The following is a 12,959-nucleotide window of genomic DNA, read 5'->3' as shown; positions in this document are numbered from 1 at the left end:
TGACGACCTAACCATTCTTTACCCTAGCCACAGACCTAGCTCCAGCCCCACCTATAACATGTCCCCCAAATAAAAAAAACTCCTCCACACACTTAACAGACTCTCCAGCAAGAACAATCCTTTCATGCTTTTCAATCTTCACATACTCTCCCCAACATACCACACACAAGAAAGAGCATTATTTCACAGCCTACCTAAATACCATTACATCTCTTATGTACCCACTTATTACAGACACTACACAGGCAGTTACTTCCTACATCCTTGTAGCAAACTGCACATGGCTACACTCCCTGTGTTTTGTCAGCACCACCATTAACCTTAGATAAAGTGTCATCACTTTTATTTTATTCACATTTACTCTCAAACCCCTGAACCCAATTCTATCTTGTACCCATTCAGTACAAACTGAAGGGTTGGGAAATAACAGATATACAGTAGGATGTACGTTAGGCAAAGACAATGACATAAGGGCAACAAAGTATACACGGAAGAGGGAAGGCAATGAGGACACCACAATTACTTATGAAGCTGGACATTGGAGAAATGAGAGAAAAACTATAGAAAGCAATATCTCAAAGATGGAGGGATAAAAAGATGAAAAAGACAAAAAATGACAATGACAGAGATGAGAAGTGATACACAAGTGGTTGAAGGATGGAAAAATGACAGTAGGGAAAGCTATATATGGGAATCAAACTCAGATGCATATATTGCCTTCACCAATCTATTCAATATTCTATTCTATATTACTATACCCATTAGGCACACTCATTTTTATGGAACTCTCTGATTAACCCCTTAACCGCAGGGATGTCGGGAATGCGCCGTGCCCGTCCCGCGGGGATAATCACGGTCCGACTGACTTTTTATAAATATTTGCCCAAAATCAATTATTAGTCCTAGAATATTACAATTAAATAAGCAAATGGCACATTCCTTCAGCTTTCTCCTGGGATGTTTGTTCAGCCTTCGTCATCTACCGTAGGACTTGTGGAGACTTCTGAAGTTGGGTAACGAAGTCTCCACTTTACAATTCCCGATACCCCATAATATGGTTACTACTGCCTGATATTATCACTACAAACACTATTCTATGAATTTCAAGTAGTTTGGAATCTATATTAAAAAAAAAAAAAAAAAAAAAAAAAAAAAAAACAACAACAACACTGTGAAAGCAATGTAAATTACGAGCACTTACAAGATTTCCACCCGCGCTCGTTCCCCGATGGTATTTTCAGGCGGAGCTGTCATTTATTATTCATAAATACACTCACACTTTGTATTCCTAGTACTTTATTAAACTTTTTTATATATACAGTATTTATCCATAAGTTTCTTTCAGTACTAGTAGTTTATTTTCACTCCAGGCATTCACTTTCTCATTCAGTAAACTAGTGTAGAGAGCGAAGCTTTCACTTTCACCTTCATTACTCCTAGTATTTATACATGCTAGAGCAAAGCTTTCACTTTCATTACTCCAAGTAATTATACTCATATTCTTATATTACTAATTATTTACATTTCTGTTTTCATTTTCTATTTTATTTACATTATTTACATTTCTATTTTATTTACACTATGTTATGCACTGTCACTTGCAGTAACTTATAAAACTATTTTCCACTGTTCAATTATATTTACATTCATTGCTTTCACTTATAATTTACACATTATTTACATTTCCACTTGCACTGTTTTAGAGTCATCAGAAAGATTGTAGTCACTGTCCATCATTATCATTGATAAATTACCCAGTTCACATTCCACAGCAAAGTCTCTTAGCCTTTTACCACTTCCCACACTAGGTTTAGTAGTGGTAGAGGTCACAGGGCCCTTTGCAGTGGGCTAAGAAGCGGCGGCATTGGACAGGCGCGAATCCGACATGGTTTCACCTCGAAAGACGACAGTAAACTGAATGATGTTGTCTATGGGTAGGGAAGGGCTGACAATGTCAGTGTGATGACAGCTGCTAATTTATATGCTATGAAATGATTGGCATGAAATCTAGACAATACATAATAATTTAGGTAGTTCCAGGTGGATGTAAATATCGCTTAGGCTTCTCCCTTCCTTTCTTATATATATTTTTATTATGAGAATAGGTCATACAGCATATTTCAAGGGGAAATACACAGGGAAAATTAGCGAACGAGTGCACGTGGGGTGTTGCCAGGTGATAATTAGCCCATCCCAAATGTATGGCAGTATCAATTACCTTTTCTCTTTCTTTTATATATTCTATCTATCTATCTATCTATTGCCAGATGCCTCAATCCCGTTCGTGGTGGCCACAAACAAATCGCCTCCACGTCGCCCTGTCCCCCGCCATTTCACTGCCCTGCTCCCAACTCACACCCCCCTCTCTCATATACCACTCCACCCCATCCCTCCATCTCATCCTCAGCCTCCCCCTCCCTCTCCCCCCCTCCACCTCACTCACATACATTCTCTTCGTCAGTCTTTCACCCTCCATTCTCTCCACATGGCCAAACCACCTCAGTGTATTCCTCCTAACACTTCCTATCACATCCACATCCACACCACAATGCTTCTTTATGTCCTCATTTGTCAGCCTGTCTCTCCATGTGACTCCACAGGCTCCTCTTAAATAACTCATTTCCACTGCTCTCACTCTTGCCTTGTGTCCTTCCAACAACGTCCAAGCATCACTTCCATATGTTAGAGATTGTATCACAACGCTGTAAAGTCATGTAGTAACTTTTTCACTTCCCCTGATTCTTATCACTGCTTTCAAGGAACCAGCAACCTTCCTTCCCTACTGTACCCTTTCAAGCACTTCACCCTCCAAACCTCCATCCTTACTCATCATACTACCCAAGTACTTAAACGTACTCACATTTTCCAATTCCTCACCATCCAACCTCACAGTACATTCACTGACTTCAACTGTCTCAAAGACCATCACTTTACCCTTCCCTACATTCACCTTTAGATTTCGTTTCTTACACACTCTCCCAAACTCTTCCACCAAGCCTTGCAGCTCCCCTTCGTCTTCACTCAACAACATAGTATCATCAGCAAACAACAGTACAGGGAGTTCCCAAACACTACCCTCTCTCACCAGGGACACTCCAACATCCACTACCCTACCTTGTAACTCTTTTATCACCCCATCCATATACAGATGGAACAACAATGGCGACATGACACATCCCTGTTTCAACCCAACCTTCAAAAAGAAAAATTCACAGTTAACCATCCACACACACTGCAGCCTTAGCACCATCATACATACTCTTCACAGCATTCAACAACTTCCCATCTACTCCATATATTCTTAATACTGTCCACAATCCTTGTCTATCCACCCTGTCATATGCTTTCTCCAAATCCATGAAAGCTGCATACAACTTCTTTCCCTTTTCTAGAAACTTTTCCACTAGAGATCTAAGAATGAATATCTGATCTACACAACCTCTTCCCTTCCTAAAGCCTCCCTGTTCTTCTCCAACTAATTCCTCATGTTCTTTCTCTAACTCTGTCAATAAATAACCTACCATACACTTTTCCTATTATACTTAGAAGACAAATGCCTCTATGATTACCACACACTTCTTCTTCCCCTTTTCCTTTGTACAAGGGAATAATTATACCTGACTTCCAATCCTCCGGGACTCTACCTTCCTCCAAGGCCAATCTGCTCATCTTCCACATCCATTCTACTACTATCTCTCCCCCATGCTTCAGCATTTCACCACACACTCCATCAATTCCTGGGGCTTTCCCCAATTTAACTTTCTTCATTGCTTCTACAACTTTTATCCTACTGATTTCTTCCTGTCTTCTCACCTCCCTCCGTCTCCCAGCCATTCCCTAGCCACTTATACTCACATTACTTCCATCCTCTATGTTCAACAATTCCTTAAAGTGTTCTCTCCATCTGCTCACTTTTTCTCCCTTCTCCACTAATAATCTACCATTTTTATCTTTCACTCCCCTGCTAACTTCACTTCCACCTTGTCTTACTCTCTTCACCTCTTTCCAGAACATTTTCTTACAGTCCCTCCACTTTACACTCAAATTCCTTCCAAATTCCTCATCCACTCTCTTCTTACTCTCTTTTACTAATCTTTTCATCTCTCTCTTTCTTTCTACATATAAATCTCTCTTCCACCTCTCAACTTCTTCCACACCCCTATTTCTCATCCATTCATTGTATGCTTTCTTCTTTTGTGCCACAGCCTGTCTCACCTCTTCAATCCACCACGCTGTTCCTTGCACCCCCCTCCGTCTTCTCTTCATCCCACACACCACATCACATGCTGCACATATTTCTTCTGTGAATATCCTGTACACACCTTCCACGTCCCCCATCTGCTCCAATTCATATTTGTCCAATCGTTCCTCCACTTCTCTCTTATATTCTGCCTTTTCCTCATCCTCTTGTAACCTTCCCACTCTCCTTGCAAATACTCCTTCTTCCCGTCCTTCCCTTCTTCTATTTCTCCATCTTATTTGGATCTTGATTCTGGCCACCACAAAGTAGTGGTCAGAAAGTCCACTCCCCCAACCTCTATAAGCTCTTGCATCCATTACACATCTTCGCATCCTTTCATCCACATACACATAATCAATCATTGCCTTCCTTTCATGCAGTTCACCACCCATCCTTCTCATCACTCGCCATGTATACCTGTGGATCATTTTGTGCCTGAAGAGGGTTATTGGCTATCACCAACCCCCTCCCAGCACAAATGTCCACTAACACACTGCCATTCTCATCTATCTCAGCAGGCACACCCCACTCACCAACTATTCCACCCACCTTCACATTCCCATATTACTTTGTATAAAAATAGGGCAAAGGACACATTTCAATGGATAAAATGATTGGCAAAATCTGTCCAGGATTTGCGTAGCGCAGAGCAGCTGGGCAGGTGGGAGGAGAGGGTAATGGAGGGGAGGTAAGGACAGGGGAAAAATGGCTAAATTGTCAACAGTGGATGGGAGTACCGATGACTTTAGCAGAACTGACTATAGCTGGACACTGGTAGTACTGATAGACGATACAAGCCACCATTTGAAAGTCCGGGCGAATTCAAAATAACACAGAATCACAAAAGTGACGCCCCGCGGTATGATTCCTTGTGCCCGAGCATCATGAAAATGACGCCCCGCAGTTAAGGGGTTAACGAACTACCTTACTCTACATTTCTAAGAACCAATGTATTTCTTACCACATCCAACTTATACAAACCACAAGCTCTCCTCAACAGTCACACTTCCACAGCTCTCCCCTTGGTTTTTCAAACTCATATCACAACAATCTTACATCCGTAAGTTAATGTGAGCACTAATTCTTATACAGTCTTGCTGATTCTGTACTCAGTCCTCTGTTCTATAACAAGGTCTTCATAGCACTAATCATTTTTCGTACTACTTTACTCTCCAGTCCCTGACTCATTAACCTTCTTCTGTAACTGCACTGACGTTCTTAACTTATGCCACCATATCAAAGTCTTTCTTTTCACCAACCATTTTACTTTATCTATACCACGTTGAGTACACCGCTTCCCGTCCGATCAGCGAAGTTAAGCAACGTTGGGTCTGGTTAGTACTGTACTTGGATGGGTGACTGCCTGGGAACACCAGATGCTGTTGGTATAATGTTCTCCCTACGTGTCAAGTGGGGTTGGTGGAGGATTAGTGCCCCTCCCTGTAAAACAATTAACTTTGAACCCTTGGCCACCCCATTTGGGATACATGGCGTCTGGCAATGAATGAATGAATGAACATTCACTTTTACCATTTCTCTTATAAATATCTACAAAACTCTGTGATACTTTACTAAGATCTCATTCCCTATGAGCAAGTAGCACAGTACCATTTGCATACACAAGATATGAGGTATGAAAATACGGTAAGACCTCACTATAACAGACTAATTAGGGCCCAAGCCATTCCAAAAAACGCGAAATTCCAACAAAAGCGACATCCGGACTTCCCCCTGCTAACCTGGACTTTTTCCGATATATCAGACATTAGTCCGGATCGCACGAATGGTTTTTAAACTTTTTTGACTACCACTGCGGTACTGTACTGTGTTATAACTTCACTACATTAATCAAATTGTATAATATATGTAATATTACTGTATTGTACACTGATAAACATTGCTTTTATTTACCTTATTGTAGTTAACATACCTGAAGTGGTCAGGCAGTCCGGACTGCTTCTGGCTTTATCGGACTTTTTCCGATATATGGGAATTTAGTCCAATAGTTCCTCAAGTCCAATAAAAGCGAATTCCGGTCTATTGAATTCCGTTATATCGAGATTTTACTGTAATCATTAACTCAATCACTAAGACATATCGTTTGTATTCTAACCTGCTGCCTTCATATGACATTATTCAGATTATTAGTAAAATTCTGAGTTTGAGATTCTTTGGAAACAGCAAGAATAAACTGAAGAAAGACATAATTCTATTAAAGGAGTTAACCACTATACTCTGGTTGGTTATTGTTAGATTGTTCATGCCACTAATAGACAATGTTATTCAGCTGAAGAAAGATCTCAGCCAGGAGTTCATTAAGACCCTATCATCATTTTATTAAATCTATCCCAAGCTGAATAAAATAATCAAGATACAGCAAGAATAAAATTCAAAACATATCTCAGGGATGGATGGGTTTACCCCATGACTCCAAACCACACACTATACTGTGCTTTTTATTTATGCTAACATCAGAAAATATTATCATGCTCAGTAAATCTTAGGGTACCAGGAATGTTTAAAAATTATTGCCTGCTTAAATTTCTGGCCATGAATAAAGAACTATGTTCTGTACTTCAGCTTCAGACAATTTTCTTCGGCCAACAAAAATTCACCAAAGTAGAAATGTAACTGCCAATCCCTTATTACTTTACATCCACTGGAGTATAGGTGCCAAAGGCTAGAACACTACAGGCTACTACATTTAAAGGATGATGACCACCATGCTTCCCATAATGGAATTACGTGACCTCCAGTCAACCCTTGGGGATCGAACTCATGCACGTGACCATCTTGTCACACCAACCAAGGCACTCTCATCACTAGACCAATATTTCTGTATAACTCTCCTTGCCCAGCCTACCTTCTGGTGATGTTGGTACAGCCTCTTCAACCCCATCCTTGACCACCCCCTGCGGTTCCTTCAGTAACCTCCTGTTGGGACCGCTCTCACCCTCAACACCCTCCACCACCTCTGCTCGGTCCTCATCCTGGTCTGTTGGGGCCCAGTGAGGTGGAATTAACTCATTTAAACCAGGAACATTTTTTACTTAATTATTCCTCCTACCTCCAAATGAATTCACATAGCTTTTGAGACCTCAAGAAGTTAAGGGGTAAGTGAAAGCTATGTCTAATCTCTCCAACTCAGAATCTAAAGCTGAATAAAACAGTCTGAAGGTAGCAAGAATAAAATAAAAAATTCATGACCAGATTGAAGCAGTTAAGGACTACAGCAGAGCCATGATCTGAAAGCACAGATATACAGTATAAGACTAGTATGAAAAGAATACAACCAGGGAGTGGGATGGAATGGTTTACAAAGCAACTATAATTACATTGTGCAGAAAGAAGCAACACTATAGTAAAGAGACAGTGAGAAAGACTGAAAGCTTAACTCATAGAATGCTAGGATTTTAGCATGATGAATGAAATCCTGCAGTGTTAGCCTGAACAAAATACCTATGTGTTCTCAATACTACTGAGAGAACTAAAAAAATCTATCTATCTATCTATTGCCAGACGCCATAATCCCGTAAGGGGTGGCCATTTGGCTTTGAGTTATTTGTTTTACGGGGAGGGGCACTAACCCTCCACTGTATATATATATATATATATATACACACTAAAATTTACTGCCTGAGTCACACCAATCAAGTTCAGAGGATAAGATACCTGACAAGAGAGAGAGTTTATGCTGCATATCATCCAAAGATACTGCAGGATTAACATATACCAATGTCTGACATAAACTCTTGATCAAAACGGGTTAACAAAAGTAAATATATTCTGAAAAGGAAGAGGCATATATGCATACCAGACAAAGCTCTGTGCATCGCATTTTGATTTTAACTTAACCATATGTTTCTCGAGCAAAACAGCATAAAGTACAGTACACCAGAACATCAATTTAACACGTCAATTTAAATGATCAATTAAAAACAAGACCCTAAAGTAAGGACAGATTATCAATTTTAAGTAAATCCTTTTTATTTTGCACGAGTCAAATTTAGGCTGACATTTTAATGCCAGGTACTACAGTGTTTTGTGCCACTTTCTCATCCCAGAAGCAAAAGAAATTCTTGTAGTTTTCCCAATCATCCTCATCATCAGGTGGATATGAGTGTTCTTGAAAGTGTTTCTCAATTACAAAGACATTAAATTTTAAGCACACAAAGTCACATGAAAATATTTAGTGTCTGGAGAGCAAACAACTGACTGTGGATGTAGTGGTGTGCAATAATAATGTGGCAGAATTTTAATAACATAATTGATATTTTGCACTACTGTCAGCTGGTGAACTAGTGTCGGCAGATACAACTACGCATTGAGTCAGGTTCTGCATGTTCAGATGACAACTATCTTTTGTGTGTGTGTGTGTGTGTGTGTGTGTGTGTGTGTGTGTGTGTGTGTGTGTGTGTGTGTGTGTGTGTGTGTGTGTGTGTGTGTGTGTGTGTGTGTGTGTGTGTGTGTGTGCGCGTGCGTGTGTGTGTGTGTGTCCGACTCTGGGCAAAGGCTCCAGGGCCTATATCTCGGGGGCAGTAGCCTATCCCAAGGCCCAGTAGTCCTCCTACATCTTCACATGTCACCTACCTGGGGGTATGTGAAAAACTATTTTGAGAATATAAAACAACAAAAAATTTAGCTGAAAGAAGAAAAAATACTGTACTTAGTGCATGGTGGCAAAGAAGTGAGAGAGAAAAAGAGGCTGATGTGTGTGTGGGGGGTGGGGGCTGATTGAGTGTAAACACACCCAATTCACATCCCATAATTTTAGCTGTGTTCATGTATGACAATTTGTTTTAAAGGAAAACTTAGCTGAAAGAAGAAAAATTACATACCGAGTGGTGGCAACAGCATCAGAGAGATGAGAGACAGGCAGCGAATGATATGTGTCTGTGTGTGCATACGTGGGTGTGCGTGGCCCGCTGATCATGTAAAACAGACCATTTCATGTCCCATAATTTTAGATTTTAGCCGTGTTAACTTATAACCATTTGCTTTAGCAAAATCTAACAGAAAGACAATGTTTCCTTTACTCTGGGTGGGGTGAGCATACATCTATGTGGTGTGACATTGGAACTTTGGGAGAAATGGCCAGGGATGCTAGGCAACCTTCTGTTATGCTGTAGGACCAGTGAAGGCCAACCACGCAGTACACAGCAGCTGCAACTTGTATTCGGGGGTTCATGATTAATCTATCTATCTATCTGTTGCCAGACGTCTTAATCCCATAGGGGATGGCCACAAACAAATCGGCTCCATGTCACACTGTTCCCTGCCATTTTGCTGCTTTCCTCCCAGCCCACACCCCTCTCTCTTGTATACCTCTCCACTCCATCCCTCCGTCTCATACTCAGCCTCTCCCTCCCTCTCCCCCCATCTACATCACTCACATACACTCTCCTCATTAGTCTCTCACTCTCCATCCTCTCCACATGGCCAAACCACTTCAGTGTACTTTTCTCCTACAGCTTTCTATCACATCCACATCCACACCACAACCCTCCTTCACTTCCTCATTTGTCAGTCTGTCTCTCCATGTAATTCCAAATGCTCCTCTCAAATAACTCATTTCCACTGCTCTCACTCTTGACTTGCGTCCTTCCAACAAGGTCCAAGCTTCGCTTCCAAACAATAGTCATGCGGCAACTTTTTTTTTTTTTTTTCTTCCATGCTCACTTCCTTTTTTCGTATCACAGCTTTTAAAGAACCAGCAACCTTTCCTCCCTGTTGTACCCTGTCAAGCACTACATCCTCCAAACTTCCATCCTCACTCATCACATGACCCAAGTACAGTTCTTAAATGCACTCACATTTTCCATTTCCATATCATCCAATCTCACTGTGCATTCTGTGACTTCATTTCTCTCAAAGACCATAACTTTACTCTTTGGTACCCTCACCTTCAGATTCCATTTCTTACACACTCTCCCACACTCATTCACCATGCCTTGCAGTTCCCCTTCGTCTTCACTTAACAATACAGGTTCATCTGCAAACAACAGAACGGGAAGTTTCCAAACACTGCCCTCTCGCATTACGGCTGTTCGAACATCCACTACCCTACCTTGTATCTCTTTTATAACCCCATCCACATACCGATTCAACAACTATGGAAACATGACAAATCCCTCTTTCAATACAGCATTCAGATAGAAAAATTCACTCAGTTCACCTTCCACACACATTGCAGCCTTAGCACTCTCATACATACTCTTCATGGAATTGAACAGCTTCCCATTTACTCCATATATTCTTAATATTTTCCACATTCCTTGTCTGTCCACTCTGTTAAGGGCTTTCTCCAAATCCATGAAGGTCGCATACAACTTCTTTCCTTTCTCTAGATACTTTACGACTGAAGACTTAAGGATGACTATCTGATCTACAAAACCTCTTCCCTTCCTATAACTTCCCTGTTCTTCTCCGACTAATTTCACCGCTATTGCCCTTGCTCTGTCAGAAAGTATCATACCATATATTTATCCTATTACACTAGGACAAAATATCTCTTCTCCTTTTGTTCCGGAGAATAATATCTGACTTCCAATCCTTTGGGACTCTACCTTCCTCCCAGGACAATCTGCACATCTTCCATATCCATTCTACTGCTATCTCTTCCCCATGCTCCTCCATTTCACCACACACTTCATCAATTCCTGGGGCTTTCCCCAATATGACTTTCTTCATTGCTTCCATTACTTACATCTTACTGATGTATTCCTCGTTTCTCACCTCCCTCCTTCTCCTAGCCATTCCCCAGCCACTTACTCTCACATTACTTTCATTCTCTATGTTTAACAAATCCTTAAAGTGTGCTCTCCATCTGCTCACGTTTTCTCCCTTCTCCACTGCCAATATACCCTTTTTTTCTTCCACTCCCCTATTAACTTCTTTACCACCATGTCTAACTCTCTTTACCTCCTTCCAGAACATTTTCTTAAAATCCCTCCACTTTATAATCAAATTTCTTCCGAAGTCCTCATCTACTCTCTTCTTACTCTCTCTTAGTAATCTTTTCACCTCTCTCCTTCTCTCTACATACAACTCTCTCTTTCATCTCTCAACTTCCTCCATGCCTCTCCCTCCCATCCATTCATTATATGCTTTCTTCTTCTGTGCCAAAGCTTGTCTCACCTCTTCAATCCACCATGCTGCTCCTTGCACCCCTCTTTGTCTTCTGTTCACCCCACACACCACCTCACATGCTGTACAGATTTCTTCTGGGAATATCTTGCACACACCAACCTCCCCCATCTGCACCAAATTATATTTACCCAATCAACTACTCCATTTCTCTCTTATATTCTGTTTTTTTTTTTCATCCTCTTGCAACCTTTTTATCATCCTTATATGGATTACTTCCTCTGGTCCTTCTCTCCTTCTATTCATCCATCGCATTTGTCCTTGACTTTCACCACCACCATGTGGTGGTCAGAAAGTCCACTCCCCCAACTTCTGTATGATCTTGCATCCATTACACACCTTCTCATTCTCTCATCCACACACACAATCAATCACTGTCTTCCATTCATTCAGTTCACCACCCACTCTTCTCATCACCTGGCACGTATACCTGTGGCTCATTTCGTGCCTGAAGTAGGTTTTGACTATCACAAACCCCCTCCCAGCACAAATGTCCACTACAGCATTGTCATTCTCATCCACTTCTGCAGGCACACCCCACTCACCAATTATTCCATCCACCTTCACACACCCTACATTTCCATTCATATCTCCAATCAAAATCATTCTCTCATTCCTCTCAAACTTTTTTATGCATGCTTCCACATTTGCCCAGAACTCTTCTTTCACTCTGTTTGCACAGACTTCCGTTGGCGCATATACAGTACGCACAATCACTCACATTTAATCTTCCTTGATTAATCACCTCCATGTTCTTAAATGTCAGTAATTGCATCTTTAGTGTTTTGTATGTTTTTTTATGTTGATAAGCGAATCTTTAGTATTATGTGTCTTTTTTTTATTTGTCCTTAACCCCTTAACCGCGGGGCGTCACTTTCGTGACGCTTGGGAGCAAGGGATCATACCGCAGGGCGTCGCTTTTGTGATTCTGTGTTATTTTGAATTCACCCGGGCTTCCAAGTGGGGGCTTGTATCATCTATCAGTACTGCCAATGTCCAACACTAGTCAGCACTCCTAATCTCATCTGTACTCCCATCCATTGTTGACAATTTAGCCATTTCTCCCCGTTCTTGACTCCCCTCCCTACCCTCCCTCCATTACCCTATCCTCTCGCCTGCCCGGCCGTGCTACGCTAAGTAAATCTTCCCTGGAATTTTTCACTGATTGCATCCATTGAAATAAGCCCTATGTCCTATTCTTATACCAAATAATATATACAAGAAAGAATTAAGGTAAGTGAGAGTGCCATACACCTGGAATTGGTTAATTATCACCTGACAACACCTCACGTGCACTCGTTCGCTAATTATCGCTGTTTTTTTCCCCTTGAAATATGCTGTATAATCTATTTTCATAATAAATATACATGTAAGGAGGGAAGGGAGAAGCCTAAGTGATATTTACATTCACCTGGAACTACCTAATTTATAATGTAATGTCTAGATTTCCTGCCCATCATTTCAGTGCTAGACATAGCTGTTTCAAGAGCTAACATTGGTAGCACTGAATATCCCCTTAGTAGGCCTCTACCCCGGCCCTCCGTTATCAGTTTACTCTCATCTTCCGAAGTGG

At 41.1% G+C, this 12,959-nt stretch overlaps 1 protein-coding gene and 1 pseudogene across 1 annotated transcript in view; one reads left to right on the top strand and one right to left on the bottom strand.

Moving 5' to 3' along the window:
• syd (JNK-interacting protein syd) overlaps window positions 1-12,959 on the bottom strand; it is a 466,678-nt gene that overhangs the window by 126,926 nt on the left and 326,793 nt on the right. Inside the window, exon 21 of the mRNA XM_080274254.1 lies at window positions 7,104-7,235. Coding sequence (XP_080130380.1) covers window positions 7,104-7,235 — 132 coding nt within the window. The remainder of the gene's footprint in view (window positions 1-7,103; window positions 7,236-12,959) is intronic.
• Window positions 5,505-5,628, top strand: LOC145402470 (5S ribosomal RNA; annotated as a pseudogene).

This window comes from Coenobita brevimanus, chromosome 57 (genome assembly GCF_032717465.1).
Source record: "Coenobita brevimanus isolate Jiangsu-jjx chromosome 57, ASM3271746v2, whole genome shotgun sequence".
NCBI classification, from domain to species: Eukaryota; Metazoa; Arthropoda; class Malacostraca; order Decapoda; family Coenobitidae; genus Coenobita; species Coenobita brevimanus.
The sequence above is the reverse complement of the archived record's forward strand: the minus strand, read 5'-3'. Positions and strand labels throughout refer to the sequence as shown.